The sequence below is a fragment of the Protopterus annectens genome, chromosome 6.part1 (genome assembly GCF_019279795.1).
Source record: "Protopterus annectens isolate FY-2018-M chromosome 6.part1, PAN1.0, whole genome shotgun sequence".
Lineage (NCBI taxonomy): Eukaryota > Metazoa > Chordata > Ceratodontiformes > Protopteridae > Protopterus > Protopterus annectens.
Window position 1 is genome coordinate 265,987,919 of NC_056738.1, and position 19,562 is coordinate 266,007,480.

Genomic DNA, 19,562 nt, shown 5'->3' on the forward strand with positions numbered 1-19,562 from the left:
AAAACTTGGTATATCAAAGTATGTGGCGCTCTTGAGTTGAGCGGCCGGTTTTTGAAGCTGTCGCTTTAACATACATAGCAGTTTCGCTAATTTGGGTACAAGGAAGTCATGTGGACTTGTATCTGACTAAGGATTGGGTTAATGTCAGTCCTTTAACTTATTTAAACTGTTTTTAAATAAATGGTATCTGTTTGTCTGAAGAAGCGGGTGGAGTGCCTAAATAAATTCAGCTTTTTATCTATATATGCAATTGTTTGGATTTTATTCAACGCGGAGGATTAACTGTTGCATATTACATTTTATACTGAAACTGGACCGAAGGGTTGCGTTTTGGAATTAGTTGGAACCTCAAAGCTGTGAAGTGAATTATTGTTTCTACAGGTCTTTCGGACCTGTATTTGGCCGGTATGCTGTTTTATCTTTGATTGACATTTCTGATATGCTTGTAATCCAGTATGAGGGAGTCGGCGTTGTAATACTGAAGCAGTTTGGTGAGCGGATGAGTTATTTGTGGGAATAGCACTGTTTGTGTTAGTGCTATTTGCTTGTTTCAGAGCCTTGACATCACCGCATTTTCGTGTTTGGTGCCTTGGTGCCCGTTTGACTTTCGCAGAAGACTGCTGGTTGTCTATATATATTTTTTCTTCAGCTCCAGGGTGCGTATATTTAAACATTTTTTGGTTCACGCCAGGGTGGTTTCTACTATATGTATATAGATATATATATATATATCTGTATGTATTTACATATCTATCTATATATATATATATATATATATATATATATATATATATATGAATATAAACACACATACACACACACATATGTATGTATATATATGTATCTAGATATATATATATGTATGTATAGATATATATATATATATATATAAATAAAATATATATATATATTTATATATAGATATATATATATATGCACACACACACAGATATATACATATATACACACAGATATGTGTGTATATGTTTGTGTGTGTATATATTATATACATCCATGCATATATAGATACACACCCACTCATACATACATACATACACAGAAACACATATATGTAGTTATGTATGTGTGTACATATATCTATATATATATATCTATATATATATATATCTATATATAGATATATAGATATATCTATATATGTATGTGTGTCTATATATTTATATATATATATATATATATATATGTGTGTGTGTGTGTGTATATATGTGTATATATATATATATATATATATATATATATATATATAAAATATGCAGTGGATATAAAAAGTGTACACACCCCTGTTAAAATGCCAGGTTTTTGTGATGTAAAAAAATGAGACCACAATAAATCATTTAAAAACTTTTCCCACCTTTAATTTGACCTATAACCTGTACAATTAAATTGAAAAACAAGCAAATCTGTTAGGGGAAAAATGTAAAAAAAAAAATTTATAATAAGCTGGTTGTATAAGTGTGCACACCCTTAAATTAATACTTTGTTGAAGCACCTTTTGCTTTAATTACAGTTTTCAGTCTTCTTGGGTTCACACCTGCCATCAGTTAAAGAGACTCTCACCAAACTAGGCATCAACCCCTATATCACTAGGTGGGTTGCAAATTGGCTCACAGAACACACAGTGTGAAGGTAGCGGACTCCAAGTCCAACTGACGACCACTCACTAGTGGAGTCTCACAGGGATTGGTCCTGGGTCCTCTCCTGTTCGGCATCTACTTCTCAGAAATCCAGGCCAACGCAAAGGGACTCTGGCTGACCATGTTCGCAGATGACTGCAATCTGGGAAAGCCATTATTAACTCCCCAAGTGATACAGACATCTTACAGAAGGCCTCACTGAGACCAATGACTGGTGTTGAAACCATGGCCTTAAGTCTTATGCCAAAAAATGCATCGTCATCCCCTTTGGTATAAACTCAGTTCCCACTAATTACCACATTGATGGGAGCCCATTGAACACCGAAGGCATTATAAGAGATCTGGGGACGCAGGTAGACAGCAACCTCTCCTTTGACCACCACATTGCTACTGTGGTTAGAAAGTCCTTCTGTGTGGCACATCTCATTACCAGGGTTTTGCATCCAGGAAGAAAGAGTTCATCATCTCTCTCTACTCTTCCCTCATTAGACCAATCGTAGAGTATAATGCCCCATTTGGCATGTACCTCACTAGACACCTGCAACAGCTGGAGAGGCTACAGAAGTACCTCACAAAGAGGATCCTAGGCATTTAACACATGTCCTACATGGACATACTCAAAAGGCTCCAGCTATTCTCTCTCTCATATCGCCTACTTAGAGGCGATCTCTGCTTGACTTACAAAGCCATGTCTGACCCAGCTATGTTAGAAATGCTACATCTAAAAAAAATCCCAATCCCTCTGCACCACATGCTTCAGAGACCTCAACCTCATTACCACAATCAACAGAACTTGCTGGACGGACAGGTTCCTCACCCAGTGACTGCCCATGCTCTGGAATAAACTTCCCATACACGTCAAGCAGTGCACCTCGCTGTCCCTCTAAAAGAGAAATCTTGATGTGTGGATGGGTAATAGAAAGTTCACCCCGGGGATCACTGCAGTGGCTCTGCTTGATAGAGGCACTGGGAACTAACATGTGGCAGCATGATGCCAGGGCACTTTTATGGGCTATGCTTGTAAAGGCTCTAGGGCCATTAGCCTAGTACACCCCTATGAACCTATGATTAACCCCAAATAAATTTCAGCTGTCCTAGTAGGGGTTTCCTGACATTTACTCAGTTGCTTGCTACAGCAAAAGTCATGGTTCGCAGAGAACTTACAAAGCATTAAAGGGATCTCATTGTTGAAAGGTATCAGTCAGAGGAAGGGTACAGAAAAATTTCCACAGCATTGGATATACCATGGAACACAGTGAAGACAATCATCAGAAAGTGGAGAAAATATGGGACAGCAGTAAAGTTGCAAAGAACTGGATGTCCCTCCAAATGTGATGAAAAGACAAGACAAAAACTGGTCAGGGAGGCTGCCAAGAGATCTGCAGTGACACTGAAGGAGCTGCAGGGATTTCTTGCAAGTACTGGTTGTGTACTACATGTGAAAACAATCTCCCGTATTCTCCATATGCCTGGCCCTATGGGGTAGGGTTGCAAGACAGAAGCCTTTTATTACGCAGAAAAACATCCAGGCCCGGCTATAATTTGCAAAACAGTGCATCAAGTCTCCCAAAAGCATGTGGGAAAATGTGCTATGGTCTGATGAGACCAAGGTTGAACTTTCTGGCCACAATTCCAAAAGGTACGTTTGGCTCAAAAACAACATGTCGCATAACCAAAAGAACACCATTCCCACAGTGAAGTATGGTTGTTGCAGTATCATGCTTTGGGGTTGCTTTTCTTCAGCTGGAACTGGGGCTTTAATCAAGGTGGAGGGAATTATGAACAGTTCCAAATACCAATCACTTTGGGCGCAGAACCTTCAGGCGTCTGCTATAAATCTGAAGATGAAGAGGAATTACACCTTTCGACACAACAATGACCCCAAGCATGCATCCAAATCAACAAAAGAATGGCTTCATCAGAAGAAAATTTAAGTTTTGGAATGGCCCAACCAGAACCTAGACTTTAAATCCAATAGAAGATCTGTGGGGTGACCTGAAGAGGGCTGTGCACAAGAGATGCCCTTGCAGTCTGACAGATTTTGCAAGGAAGAGTGAGCAAATATTGCCAAGTCAAGATGTACCATGCTGATAGACTCCTATCCAACAAGACTGAATGCTGTAATTAAATCAAAAGGTGCTTCAACAAAGTATTAATTTGAGGATGTGCACATTTATGCAACCAGCTAATTGTACGTTTTTTTATATTTTCCACCTAGCAGATTTGTTTTTCAATTGAATTGTACAGGTTATAGGTCACATTAAAGGTGGGACAAGTTTTGAAATGATTTATTGTGGTCTCATTTTTTTATATCACAAAAACCAGGCATTTTAACAGGGGTGTGTACACTTTTTATATCCACTGTAATATACATATATAATGTATGTATATATATACTGGCTATGTCAGTCTCAGAAATATTGTGCTGCTAATAAAAGCATTTTATAAGGAAATGAACTCCTTCACAGCACTTTTGTAAGCAAACACTGTTATTCAGAATGACTGCCACATGCCCCAGTTTCACTTTCAGGTCTTCTTCCAAGCAAGACAGGAATAAGTCAGCCTGATTTTAATAGTTCCTTTTTGGCTTAAATAACTCCGGGCTCTGTGCTATGCCCGCTCCTGTTAGCCATCAGTTTCTCAGAAGTCAAGGCTAATGTCAAAGTCCTCTGGCTTAACAAATTTACAGATGACTGTAGATTGGGAGCTATCATAGATTTTTCCCCATGACACTAACATCCTGCAAGAGGGTCTGACTAGACAAATGTCTGGTGCCAAAGCCATGGATTAAAACTCAAAGCTAAGAAATGCATTATAGTGCTTTTTGGGAAATTTTCCACCCAAGTTGATTACTTCATTGATAAAACACTCCAGAGAATTGACCCAGTAGTTAGGGATCTGGGAGCATATGTAGACAGTAATCTGGACTTCGAGCAGCACATAGCCAGGATGGTAGGAAAATCATTCTATGTTGCCCAGCTTATAAGTAAGGGTATGATACCTAGGTCCAAGGAAGTTATAGTACCATTCTTCTCTGCCGTTGACAGACATCATTGAGTACAGTGCTCCCTTTGGCATTTACCTAATCAGACACTTGAAACACTTGGAACTTCCAGAAAGCTTCCTCACCAGGATAATCCAGGGTATGAATGCACACAGATTACCATAAGGCCCAATCTTTGTACTCAGTCTTCTTTAGGTTATTGATAGGTTACGGAGGGGTGATAAATGCCTTCTCAGATCCAGCTCTGATGGATCTTTTGCCCATCAGCAAAACAGACATCACCGGAAATCTTGATCCAAGAATTTGAACTTTGCTTGCGACATAAATAGAACATGCTAGAGAGACTAATATATGTTTCAAAGGATCCCCACCCAATGGAATAGGCTCCCCATCTATGTGAAGCAGAGCTTTTCCCTGTGTTCAGAGAAAACCTTGACCATTGGCTGGGAAGTTGCAACTTCACCCCTTGTCTAGTCCCCATATCTCTGATGGACAGAAGTTGACAGTAAGTAAACTAATCTCCAACTAACAAATCCTCCTACATAACCGTTAGCTACTTCCCTACTAACATACCCCTCCAAATAGACATCAAAGATATTCTGGGACAAAACTGGGTTGGATTGTGCAGCTAGGCTTATGAATGCTCTTGAGTTCATTAGCCTAGTAATAACCTAAGAACCTAAGGGGAGTGGGTAACATTAGACAACAGGGATACTAAATTGTGCTTTAAAGTTTGACTAGTTCTATATGCAAGGCCATGGGAAGAATTATTGTGGCCCCGATAAACAAAGACATAGGAAATCTTCAAACATTTGGAACCACCCCAATTCAGTTTTGTCATCTGTACTTCAATGCCTACTAAACTTCTTCAAGAAGGTCACTAGAGCCATGGATGAAGGCAAAATGGTACATACTGCCTACCTTGACCTAGCAAGGCATTTGACATAATATCTCAGTTTGGTATTATAGACAAACTCACAAAGTTAGGCATAAATCCCTATGTCACCCAGTGGATACCCAAATTGCTCACAGATAGGGCACAATAATTTAGGGTGTTGGAACCCACCTTTGCCAAGAGGCCTGTTACTAGTGGTGTCCCAATGGGCTCAGTATTGGGACCTCTGCTGTTTGGAAAACAGTTCTCTGAAGTCAAGGCAAATGTAGAAGGCCTTTGGCTGATCAAATTTGCTGACGACTGCAAGCTGGATGCAATAATTGTATCCCCCAAAAGAAGTAGATATTCTCCAGGAGGGTTTGACAGGCAAATAACTGGTGCTAGAACCACAGCCTAAAACTTAGTGAAAAAATGTGTAATTACACCTTTGGGAAGACAACCACCCTTGAAAATTACAACATTGATAAAACTCCCCTAAGAGTAGACCCAGTGGTAAGGGACTTGGGAACTCAGCTTGACAGTAACCTGAACTTTGATCACCATGTGTCCATGGTAGTGAGAAAATCGTTCTATGTGGCACAACCTATAAGCGAGAGCATGGCATCCAAATCTAAGGAAATCATAGTCCCACTATACTCATCCCTCATTAGACCAGTAATAGAGTGCAGTGCACCCTTCAGAATCAACTTGATCAGGCATGTACAACAGACAGAGCAGCCACAGGGGTTCCTCAGTAAAATAATGCAGGTTATAAATAGTATGCCCAGTGTGGACCACCTCAAAGCCCTGTCCCTGGTCTCCTACAGACTATGGACAGGGGAAGTTTGTAGATACACTAAGGCATAGATTAGATGCATTTAGATGCCGAGCTGCTGATTATTAGACTATTTTGGCCATCATTTGAAGTTAATCTAACATACTCATCAGTTGAGGTACAATGTCTTTGCAATATCAGCCTGTATTTTATATTCCGTTTATATAGCAGCTAATCCTTCATCAGTTGCACATTTTCTTAAAGGAGGTTGTACTTAAGATAATTGCTTTACTCTGGAAAAGTTAATTCTACCTCCTTTTGACCATCAGAGTTAGTACACTTAGTACCTTCCATAGTAAACTTTTTTCTTGATGGCATTTACCTCAGTAAGAAAAATATCTGAATGACAGTGTGTAATATGCCAACTTCCATATAAAGTAGGGTGTACTCCAAAACACTTTACACTCTGAGCACTGCACTGTCTTTAACACGTTCATATATTTAACATGGTAATGGGTCCAAAAGAAGATCTTCTTGATTCCTCGTGGTTACTACGCAAATGTGAAGGCATGTAAGTGACATGGATGAATTCATTCCTATCTCCTGATTTAAAAAAATCATGTATGTATTGCTGCAGTTCGTAGAGCAAGCATAAATTGGTGGGGCATTATTGTAAAGACACTGCTATGTCAGATGTCCTTTATGGGGAATTTAAAAATATCCCAGGAAAATATACTGCTTAAGCTATAGAGCAACATAACCCTTTTAAGAAAACAACATTAGTTTCAGATGCATAAAAGTAATTTAATTGGACACCCATGTAAATGTTGGTGCTCAGTTAACATGTGTTCCCCCTTACAGTTTCTACATTGCCAAGAACTGGGGAGGGGAAATATTGACTTATTATACCATTGTGTATTGCATTAGATTCTAAAGCCATAGGATGCAATACTTTACCCAACAATGTCTGAATTTGTACGTGTGTTGTAAGATACTTCTTATCTCTTTGAACATATATCACTTCTACCTTTTTTTTAGCCCAGATTTTATACTTGCATACACAAGGTTTCTTTATCAGTGTGACCATGCCCTCAATGTCTAGAATCCCTTCACCTCCTTCCCCATCCATCAATACTGTACATGTAGTTGTAGTTGTGGCATAGGGCAGTATGATGACTATGCTGTTCTAACAAATTATACAATGACTGGCCATTAACATTCGAAAATGTGCTTGCTGATTGGCCAGCCCAACCAGCATGCTGTTGTAAATCTGAGAATATACCAACAGAAAAAGGTCCGGTCGCCCAGACTTTTTTCTGTTGGTATATTCTTTAAATTTTTATTTTTATTTCTTAAAAAATAAAAATAAAATCTGTAGTCTGGACTTACCAGAGAGGCAGCATAGGCAAAATACTGGGGAAATCAGGTACGTTATTTAAAAATAAACACACGTACCTGATATCCCTTGTATTTCGTCCATGCTATCTCTCTCATACCCCTAAACTGCCCTAAAGTTTTTTTTTAATTAAAAAAAAAAAAGAAAGAAAGAAAAACTGAAGAAAGGAGAATCTCTTTTCCCCGTTGCTTACTTTCCCAAGCACTGATGTACAGGGTATGCGTGGGAACGCAAGTCCCAAATGCATGCGCAGTACATCAGAAAAGACTCAAGGAAATGTCCAGCGGTGGAAGGACAGCACGTCACCCTTATACAAAGACATTATTTAAGAAAAGTAAGTATTTTTTTTTCTTAAATAGTGTCATTGTATAATAGCAATAACCCACGTTTGGGTGTGGGCAATGCTGGATTTACCTACGGTTGTCTTTGTTTAAGCCCTCGTGACCAAATCACACCAACCGTGGGTAAATCCAGCATTACCCACACCCAGATGTGGTTTATTGCTATATTGTCACATTCCATTACTATAGTTTCATTGTCAAGTTTTTGGATTGAGATCACATTTTTGGAAGGCACAGCATTTTAAATTAAGTTAATAGAAATTTTGTTAAAGTCAGATTTTTATTCAGTACTGCATTATGAAACAGTCCCTTCTCCCCACATTCAAAACATTTGTAGAACTGATTTTTTAAAGATGTTTATTGATTTGGAATTAGAAGAAAATAGTGAGTCATAAAAGTATTGATGTGGCCTGGGAACATTTTTTCACTTTTATTCAATAATTCATAATGAAACATGTTCTGGGTGTTTTGGATAGATCTAATTAAACATCTTGCTGGAACTATGAATTTGATAGATTTAATAAAAGAATAAAGTTTCTATGGAAAAATGTAGACTATTTCTAAATGAAAGTAATAAGGTTATGTATAAGAATAATAAACCATATTTAGGAGGATTTTAAGGAAAGCCAGAAGAATTTATGAAATTAAATTGGTAAAATTTATTCCTGATACTAAGAAGGCTTTTTACAAACATCTTAATTTAGAGACAGGAAGACTAAATACAATATTGTGTATTATAAAAAAATAATTATAGATGTTGGATATTTGATTTGTGTTTGGCTAAGAAGATGTCTCTAAAGAAAGCAATTGTATAAAGGATAAGTTTTTGTTTAATTTGGATGGAGATTTTCCTAATTTATTTGGAAATATTAATGGTAAGGATCTGGGAAAAAATAATTGTTCTTCTGCAGCATGTCATAATGGGATTAACATAGTTTGTTTTAGAAATTACTATTCCTTGTTTAAATGTATTTTTTAAAGAACTTTAGAAACAGGTTATGTGCCCAGATAATGGAAAGCATCATTCATTCAATACCTAACGGAGGTGAAACTACATCTGTTGAGAATTATAGACCCATTAGTCTGATGAGTATACTTGGAAAATGTTTTGAGCAGGTCATTAAGTATATATTGGATACATTAGATTCATGTTTAGACATAACACAACACAGATTTACTCAGTGGAGATCCTGTCGGACAAATTCATTATCATTTTTACCACCCACAATGGAAAGCATTGTGCAATGGGTTATCTGTGGATGTGATCAATTTAGATATGGCTAAAGCATTTGACACTGCCGCTCCTGACAAAGTAATATTGCAAATGTAATAGCTGGTTATGTTTTAGAACTAGTAAAGTTTGCTTGGGGGATACTTTATCCAAGTCTAATTTTTTTTTTCTGGAACATCTCAGGGTTTTGTTTTAGGGATAGTTTTATTTGGACTTTTTATGAGGATTGTCAGTTCGTGTGTAAATGTTCTGCTGATTCTGCTGTTGTGTCTGTCTCCTCTGACAAGCCTTCTAAATCTTTGCCCTCTACCAAGTTCTTGCCTTCGGATAAGGACAGTAGGACCATGGAGAGAATTGTAAAGAAGGTCTATATTGCTGGCATCTTGGCCTTTAGGGCCATTAATTACCATACCCACATGACCAGATACATTCTGGCCAAGATTGCCCAGGCTTATAAGGTTATTTCTGACCTCCCCGATTCTGAAGTAAAGTTCTCTACTCTTTCTATTTTGGGTTCTTCCTCTAAAGTTGCTCACCACTCCTTCAAGTGCATCTATGATGCAGCTGATGCCTCTTCCAAAGCTGCTGCCTTTAAGTCTGTCATGAGGCATTACTCTTGGCTTCAAATGCAGTCATTACCTTTGGACATTTAAGGCCAAGCTGATGAATGTTTCTTCGGATAATAAACATCTTTTTTGGTTCTGTCCATCATCCATCAGGGTTAGTTCATGGTGTGGAAGTCTCTCCCTCCCTTTTCAGAGATTCCTCGAGAGCAACATTATCATTTCTCAGATGTTCTTGTGTCCCTGGTGGACCAGGGAACTATTCAGCCTGTTCTTTCCAAAGTAGAAAAGGGGTTCTACTCAAGAATATTCCTGGTACCTCGAAAGGATGTCATTTAGAGGCCTATTATGGATCTCTTCTTGCTCAACACCTTTCTCAATGTTCCTTCCTTTTGGATGCTTTCTCTTCAATCCCTATTTCCTCTGTTGTTGCCCCAGGCTTTTCTGGTGTCTTGGGATCTGAAGGATGCTAGCCTTCTTATTCGTATTCACCCTCTTTTCAGGACGGTTTTGCACTTCTCTGTTTCTTCCTCTCATTTTCAATTCTCTGCTTTGTCCTTTGGCCTTTCTACTGCTCCAAGGGTATTCACAAAATGACTAGCTCCTATGATTGCTTTTTGCAGACTTCAAGGTGTTCAGATTTTTTTTATTTAGATGATCTTTTGATTCAGGCACCTTCTCCCATTTGCCTGTTACAGGCTTTGAAATTTATCATTTCTGTCCTTCAAAGTCTGGGGTTCATTATCAACTTCTAAAAGTCTGTCCTGACTCCTTTTCAGGATCATGTGCATCTGAGCTGCATGATTCAGACAGTGACAATGTTGGCCTGTCTTCCAGCTCCGAAAAGTATTATCCTTGACAGTTTTCCTTCAGTCTTTTTTTACCTCTGACTGCCATTTCAGTTAGGGAGTTTCTTTGGGCCCTAGGATTTATAGCCTCTTCTATCCCAATGCTGCCTCTTGCCAGACTGCGTATGCAGAAGCTTCAGTGGTACCACATGTTAGTTTGTCTTCAGCATTGCCATTCTCTGGATTGTAGAGTCTCTCTCCTTCCTTGTCTCAAGTGGGAATTTGAGTGGTGGAATCGGCAACTTACACTCAACCCAAGCTTGCCCTTTCAGCCTCCAGTTCCTTCTCAAGAACTGTTCACTGACACTTCAGCCATGTGGTGGGGGGCTTCCTGCGGTCACTTGAATGTTCAGGGTCTTTGACCCCCACTCGATCAGAAGTCGGACCATAATAACATCAAGGAGATGAGTGTTCCAATTCTGGCCCTTCAGACGTTTCACCTCATGGTCTCTCAAGGTCCCTGAAGGTTTACACAGACAACACCACAGTGATGTGGTATGTCAACAAGTAGGGGGTACAAATTCTTATCTTTATCAGCTAGCTCTTCAGGCAGTTTATATTCCTCTAGAGCACAGTCTAGTGGCTGACTCCTTGAGCAGATCCAAAACACAGACTCACAAATGGATGCTTCACAGAGACATGTTTCTGGATATAGTTCATCGGTTGGGTATTTCTCAGGTAGAGCTTTTTGCCTCTCTTCTGAACAAGCATTTCCTACTTTTCTCTTCCAGAGTGCCATGCCATCTGGTGTAGAAAATGGACACACTTTGTCTTTTTTGGAAGTGGATGTTTCTCTATGCCTTCCCTCCTCTTTCTCTTTTTCTAAGAGTCATGCAGTAGATTCAGCTGGACTCCCCAAAAATCTTGCTAGTGACTCCTTTTCGGCCACCATTGAAGCTTCAGATATGCAGTCTGGCAAAAGTCAGCATTGGGATAGAAGAGACCATGAATCCTTGGACCCTTTTTGGCACTGGTTCCAGTTCTTATTCCATCTGGCCAGAGGTAATCATCACAGATTACTTACCAGGTGGATCTTCTCACACAGGACAAAGGGTTGCTCATTCATCCTCATTTGTCCATTCTTCAGCTGATAGTTTGTGTTGTAGGGTTTGATCCCTTTTAGGCACCTCTTTTCTGAGGATGTGCTCAGGGTTTTACAGGAGGCATGAAAACCCACAACCAGAAAGTCTTATGTCCAAGTGGAAAAGATTTTCTGTCTGGTGCCATACTCCTAGCCAGGGCACTTTTTAGTGGGGGTCCCTCTGGTTCTTTCCTGTTTCTGTGAGGTGCTCCAGTCTGGCTTGGCTTATTCTTCTGTAAAGGCCTAATTATTGGCTATGTTTTTACCCGTTTGCCCTTAAATCCTCCTTTGGCTTCTTGTTTTGTGGTCAAACAGTTTCTTAAAGGCGCCCTACATCTAAGGCCCACAAGAAAGCCTATCCCTCCTCCTTGGGACCTTAATCTTGTTTTGGAAAAAATTGACTCAGGCTGCTTTTGAGCCTGCAGTTTCAGCTTCTCTGCAACACTGTACCTGGAAGACTGTCTTGTTGCTTGTTCTTACTTCTGCTCAGAGGGTTTCTGAGGTTCAGGCCCTTATGGGCAGTCTTCCTTTTTTGTTTTTTTCCTACTCATCCTTCTTTTATGCCCAAGGCTGTTAATGAGTTATCCTTTAAATCAGGTAGTACAACTTCCTTCTCCAGTCTGTTAGTAAGAGGGTCCTACATACCTTGGATTTGTATAGACAGCTCAGGTATTATTTGGAAAAAACTAAGACCATTCGTAAGTCCGACCAGCTTTTTGATTCTTTTCATCCTAGGACATTAGGTTTGGCCATCTCTAAGCAAACCATCTCCTCCTGAATATCTAAGGCTGTTTTTTTTTTTTTTTGTTATTCTTTTCATGACAAATGTAGGTCTTTTTCAGCTAGAGCTCATTCCACTGTGGCTGTTGCCTTGTCTTATGTCTTCTTCAAGGGTTTGGAAACCAGTTGCATCCTTGAAGCTTCTACTTGGTCTTCAGTGCATTCCTTTATTAAGGTCATAAATTAGATATTATTTCTAGGGCCAGAGCAGGGTTTTGCTAGGGCCATTCTTCATGGGTTTGTTGAGGGCTTTTCCCAACCTTCCACTCCTTTTCTTGAGCTTTTGTACTTTTGTTGAAGGTACAGAATACTGCAACAGTGATATAGAAGGATATAGTACAGTTGTGTAAAATCTTACCTTAACAGTAAATGTCTTTCTCTTCATTGTTGCAGTATTCGGTGCTCCCTCCCTCCATCCCTCTTTTTCTTTAGGGCTTTGATTTGGTTACTGTCCTAGCCGAGGGTCCCCCTTTTCCATCTGCATTTTCTCCCTCTGGATGTGCATGGCCTCCTTTGCCCTCTGGAGACTGTTCTCTACTGGGGCAGTTCAGTTCTGGGTAACTGCATCTGTACATCACTTTTATACCCTATATCCTGTACGAGGACCATACGTTTGATCTGTGGAGCATACAAGATGGCCAGACATTGGGATATCCTTGACAGGAGATCCCTAAGGTATAGAATACTACAACAGTGACGAATAGGACATCTACTGTTATGGTAAGATTCTACACAAGTGTACTTTGTCATGAAATCATTATGAATACATTGATGGATTTCTCTTAGATAATGCAGCTTAAGAGTCATGTGCAAAGAAATACAACTGAAAATGAATTTTAGGGCATTAAATGTGATGTATTTTTATTTTTCTGGAATGTACAGCACAGGTCCAGCAGAAGAACTTCCATTTGAGGACAGTTCAGTTGACCTGGTGATTGGAGCAGATGCAGCTCATTGGTTTGACATGAAGAAGTTCATGGTGGAGGTAGAGCGTGTTCTTAAACCCAAAGGTTGCTTGGCTTTGCTTTCTATTCAAATTAAAATGGAACTACACTATGGGGACTGTTCTGAAGCATTAACACAGATCTTCAGAGAGGTAAGTACCTACCAGAATCATGCTGCTTGAAACTTCCTAGAAGTACTGATTAAAATGTTTGCAGACATCAGAAGCTTTAATGTCACAAACTGCTGATGATCTGCTTATTCACAAACTATTCAGTGAGTAGTACACCTCATATAAATGACTTTCCGCAACTCACAAGACCTCTCCCCAGTTAGAAAATGCAGCTTCCAGATTTGGAGCCAAAGCATTGCCATTCTTTGTTTCTTGTCTGGTTTCAAACACTTTGATTTTAATGTAAAAATGCATTTGTTTGTTTGTCCATATGGTGTTTGTCTTCCTTGTTCACTATGGGCTGTAGGTGACTATTGAGCAAACTGACTTATTTCTATTAATTTATTTATTTATTGATTCATTGTTTGCTTGTTTTGAATGGTAGTGTCCTCATAGTCTCCTGTGGCACATTTATAGTGGTTCTTACTAGGGTAACATAGTAGAACGCTTTTTCTCCTGTACTCTGCCAGGCTAGCTTTCCTTCTTCGGCAGATTCCACTGACTGTGTTCAAATGCTCCCATTGTTCATTAATTAACCACAGGTGCTTGTTTGAGAACATACCATCTACCATTTCTAGATGCTGATTCATACTTTGTGAACATGCTTTAACAAAATTCCCTGCTATTTTAGGATAACCAAACCATTTGTTGCATTCTTGTATTTATGCAATTTCAAATTCTAACATCACAGTACTTAAGATTTTTTTATCTTGAGTCATCAAATTTCTTTTGAACTAATTAGGGAATTGAGAGACAAAATATACCAACAAAGTGAAATATAACCTTATTAATGGAGTTTATTTTTTTTACCATTATAGTTTTTTTTTCCTACGCTGCTGAGTAGCTGGTATCAGCTTCTTCAAAATAACCTTCATGTTAACTCATTTGCTCACTTGGAGGGAAACTCAGTGGATATTGAGGAATGGCGTTATTATAGTGCCAGGTTGGGGTCTGTGTGCCATTCCCTCTTTGCTTATGTGATATGGGGACTTCAGTGTAAGAATTACATGCTCCTCTGTAAATATCCTTTATTTACATCACCATCACAACCGTCAACCTACTTTGCCTACTCATTGTGGTAACATGATCTTTACCAGGGTGTTCTAAGCGGGGTAGAAACCCTTGTCCTGCCAGTAAAAGCAGTGATTGTACTTTCTGACATTCAGTTCATTGGCTCACGGGTGGTCAGATTACTTAGGTCACCAATATTATAATCAAGATTCATTACTTTTTTAGTGGTATTAATGTTGGAAATTATATCCATAAATGCAGACCATTATGCCATTTTACTTTTCCCTAAGATTTGTTCCTGTATCATTTAACGATTACATGAAGTGTCAGAAATTATCACTCACTTTGAGTATGTAAACTGAAATGCTTAAAAGTTTCACTAGCTGTGTATAAAATTTTTTAACTGTGTCTTGCATCTGTTTAACAGAACCTGTTAAAATGTAAAGATACATATTTATGCCTGCAGCAATTAGCCTTAGTGAAAAAGACTGAAAATGTATGGAAAAGAGTGGCAGTTCATTAGTATAAAAGTTAGGCAGACGAAGATGGCTAACTGTATTAGGGTGGTATAAACCAGAATGCTAAAATTATCTGGAATCTGTTGACTGTGATTCCCACAGCTTCCTTGAAAATACTGTACAGTTTTAAGTATGTCACTTAACCAAATAATAATTAATTTCTGAAAAGATTTGTTAACACACTAAATGAGATCTATGTATTGTAAGGTGCAGCTTATTGTGATATATAAAGTATTGCATTTCTTTCTTACATTCTTCATGTCTTTTGCAGATGTATGCTTCATTATCTCCATACAAAGCTAAAAATGTTGACGTCGTTGAAAATGGTTACAAGGAGATAATTGATGCTATTACTTTTACAGAAAAGGAAAGGTAAGACTTTCGAGACATGTAGTACAAAGGAGTTCCTTCTTCAGGAGCTCTTAGGAAAGAAATTGAAGTTGAGCAGGTGTAGTGATCTAGGCGGTTTTCAAGACAGAACAAAAAAAATTAAAATGAGAACCTTCTGATTTTGATTCATACAGAACTTTTTTCTAATGACACATGCCATGAGTCATCTGTTGAATAGCTCTCTTCTTTGAGGCCAAAACATTGGACCCCTTGAAAAGCAGTTCAATTACCTAAGCCTATCATTTGTTCATAAAATTATTTCCAGTGGTGTTTCAGTAAACACTCACAAATGATGCCAAGACTGTCTCTGAAGTTCTTGTTGCTCTAATCTACTGAGTGCTTCTTTACTATTTATAATCAATACAAACTACTGTGCAAGCTTATATACCAGCCATGTTTTAATTTTTAGTATTATGGGAAATACAAACTTTGTAGCACAGGACTGAATTATTGTTATCTTGAATAGTGCTGGTTCAAACACACATTTGTTTTTTTAAAGGAGTACCGTATCCACAGACTCAAAAAACATGTTTAATTCATCATGGCATGATGTTTCCTACACTTTAACAGCACTCTGGGATTATTTACAGGATTTTAAATATTTTTATATGTAATTCCAGACTCTGACCACATGGAGGCTAGCATATTGACGTGGTTTGGATAAATCAGGTTGCCATTCAGTATCCCAGAATTCATTGTTTGGCTCAAAAATGTTACATCATGCAGGCTTCCATTTGCCTAAAGCTCCTGTCATTTCATAGATGTTGCATGAGTACAGAATACTGAGTAAAATAGAACAGTGTAAGTAACATTTCCTTGCTTCTGAATGACTACATAAAACAAAGAGTGCAAATGTCACAGAACACACTCAAAGTGCTGTTTACTGCTGCCTTTTTTTCTAATTTAGTTTAAATGGCACTAATTTGTGAGACAATGAATTCCAGTCCATTTACTTCTTCCCTCCCCCGTAGCACTTACCTTCCCTAGCTGTCAAAGTCCTGAGGGTAATTTGACCTGGCAATTCCATTGATTGGCAATTCTCAGCAGGGTGCTTGTCGCATGTAATTTAATCTTTGCTCTAGCATTTCCTTTGTTAGAGGGGACATTTTTTTCTGCACTATAGCCATGGCCTTACTTGACTGCATTCACATCCAGTTTATGTAGCAACCTCCTGTAAGGTCTTGCACCAAGGAGCTAAAGAATAAAACATTTAGACTATGAACCAGTTTAGATCTTTATCAATTTAAGTGTTAAGGTATCACTTCATGCTTCCACCTTGTTAAAAATTGAGATTTACATGTGCAAAGTGTGTTGGTATGCAGTGTTTGCCTACATATGTTTTTACTCTACTGGTTGGTTTGCAAGAAAAACTTTTGCAGTGTCCCTGGATTTCTCTTTGTACATACAAACCACATTGCTACATTTTCCCCTTCCTTTTTCTTGTGTCCAGAAGTCACTTATCACAAAGTATTTTTTTTTTATTTTTTAATAAAGGACATCAAGGTTAATTTACCTTGAATCAGATAATGGATGTCACTGCAAAGAATCACTTTTGAAATATTTGTGCACGGACAAAATCCCTTACTAAATCTATTGACCAGCCTCCAGTGCAATTGGTGCTATGGCTGTAATATACTGGTGTGTTTGCACATGCCTTCCAAATATCCCCACCTTTACATACCAGTTTTTCAGTTTAGTAACCACCCGACATGCCCATACACCTTTATCCATCAATATGCAGCTACTCCTGTTCATGTGAGTATGTGAATTCATTTTCAGACTTAAGGTGTGGAAGCTGCAATGAATTATTCTAGGTGCTTGTTCAGGTTTCACATGGTGCTTGCTTAGAGCTACTCTCATGTTAAGCCACTACGAATATGTTGCACTGCCACCTCTGATACCAGGGTAATGTTTTAATCTTTCTATTCCCGCAGTGCACACTAGCAGTATCTGGTGCAAATACAACAGAGGAGTATGCAAGTGATATACAGCAGCATGAAAATTACAGAACCAGCTGATATTGCCAACATCCAGGCAGATAGGTTCAGTGCCACCCTAACTTGCCTCTCACACCTTAAAGGGCCAATATCTATACAGGAAGAATGCTTGGTTGCAGTAATCACAACTATGCAGGTAAAAGCTGCACTCTCTAAAGCCATAAACACAGCATCCATGGGACCAGACAACATCCCAGGCTGCATTTTACATGAAATTCAGAACAAACTGCTTCCCCACCTAAGCACCATGTTCAATCATAGCCTCACATCAGGCTTTGTTCCCACTGAATGGAGCACAGCAACACTTATCCAACTCCCACAAAGGGGGGAGCCACCACTGACCCTGGGAATTATTAGCCTGGCGAGCCTGGTCAGCAAGGCCATGGAATGTATCATGGTACTCAAACAAATTCATTGTTAATCTCCAAACCTTGTACCCCACTCTGTTCAGCTTTGTGAAAGGCAAATCATGCCTCCTGAACCTGATCGACTTCTTTGAGGGTGTCACCGAAGCCGTAGACGAGAGTAAGGTGGTTCACAGTGCCTATCTGAACCTCGCCAAGACTTTCAACACCATCCCAAATTCTGGAATTACAGCTGAACTTTGTATAAATCTTTACGTCACTAGATGGGTTGCCAACTGGCTCACTGACAGAACCCACAGTATAAAATTTGCAGACTCCAAATCTGACTTCAAAGCAGTGACAAGTGGAGTACCACAGGGTTTTGTCCTGGGACATCTCCGATTTGGTATCTACTTCTCTGAAGTATAGGCTAATATAGAAGGCCTAGGGCTAATGATATAAATAAAACTTACAGCATACTTAAAAAGTGAAACTGGTAGTATAAATGATGGGTTGCCTAATATCTGTGACAGAGCTGAAATAAACTTGTTGGTATAATACCATTAAGTATCGAAAAATATGCGAAATGTCATCCAAAAAAAAAAAAAAACTAACAATTACTGATAATGTAAGTAGCCTAACATGCAAAATCATGTTCATACTGTCTTAAAGCCAAAATAATTTTAGTCATGGCACAAGGACATCCTTATCATAAGATACTTATATAAATAATTATGAAAATGCTCCCATCGCAGACTGTTACAAATTAACCCAGTAACCTTACTATTTCATGCATTATATAACAATGAAATGTAAAAAATGAACATGAGGATTGTGGGTATATGAGATGCAGACAGTGCTGAAAAAGCATTCATCATAACTGCTTAAAAGTGATGAAACCACTCCCTACACTGCCCAGATAATGCACCAGCTCTAAAAATTGCTATGCATACCAGAATACCAAGCAACACTATTGTTCCGAGATGCTACCGCCTTGCAGAAAGGACAAAAAACAATCAGCAGCAATTATGCACATTTTATGCAGTCCTAAACCCTTTCCATTTTTTTGTTGACACAGTTTGCTAAGCATAGCTGTGGTACAACAAAACACATCTGGTGGCTAGAGCAGCTCATACCTAAAAATACATACAGTAACAAGTGTCATACAACCTGTAAAAGAAACGTTGGAACACATCCCAGTGAATAATACACTGACCACAGCTACAGCCAATACCAAAGAGGAGTCAACAGTCACCTCAGGCTGCTTTTACCCAAACAGTACTCAGAGTACAAACAGGATTGAGGTTATAAACAGCAAATATAGTACTAAAATAAAATAAGCAAGATACTGAGGCAATAGTTCTGAGAATATAAGCACTAATACTATTTTCAACTTCATGTACGATGACTACGTCCTACACTTCAAGTGAACAAGTGTGCTTTCCTTCCACCCACGTGGCCGTTTCCTGGTTCTCACAGAGCCGTCTCCTTAGAGTCACTAAAATGCAACTCAACTCGGATGCACCACGAAAAGAAAAGAAAAAAATCACACCAATTCAGTTGCAGCCCTTTCTACAGTATGCCTGGTACTGACTGTTAGTAAAACAAATCAATGGCTGCTAGGAGGTAAGCCCCTGCTT

General features: G+C 38.8%; 1 protein-coding gene across 2 annotated transcripts in view; it reads left to right on the forward strand.

The window, feature by feature from the left end:
* LOC122805501 (putative methyltransferase DDB_G0268948) overlaps positions 1-19,562 on the forward strand; it is a 262,527-nt gene that overhangs the window by 170,469 nt on the left and 72,496 nt on the right. For both annotated transcript variants that reach the window (XM_044075693.1, XM_044075692.1), the window contains exons 3-4: positions 13,431-13,644; positions 15,463-15,563. In XM_044075693.1, the coding sequence (XP_043931628.1) occupies positions 13,431-13,644; positions 15,463-15,563 (315 nt within the window). The remainder of the gene's footprint in view (positions 1-13,430; positions 13,645-15,462; positions 15,564-19,562) is intronic.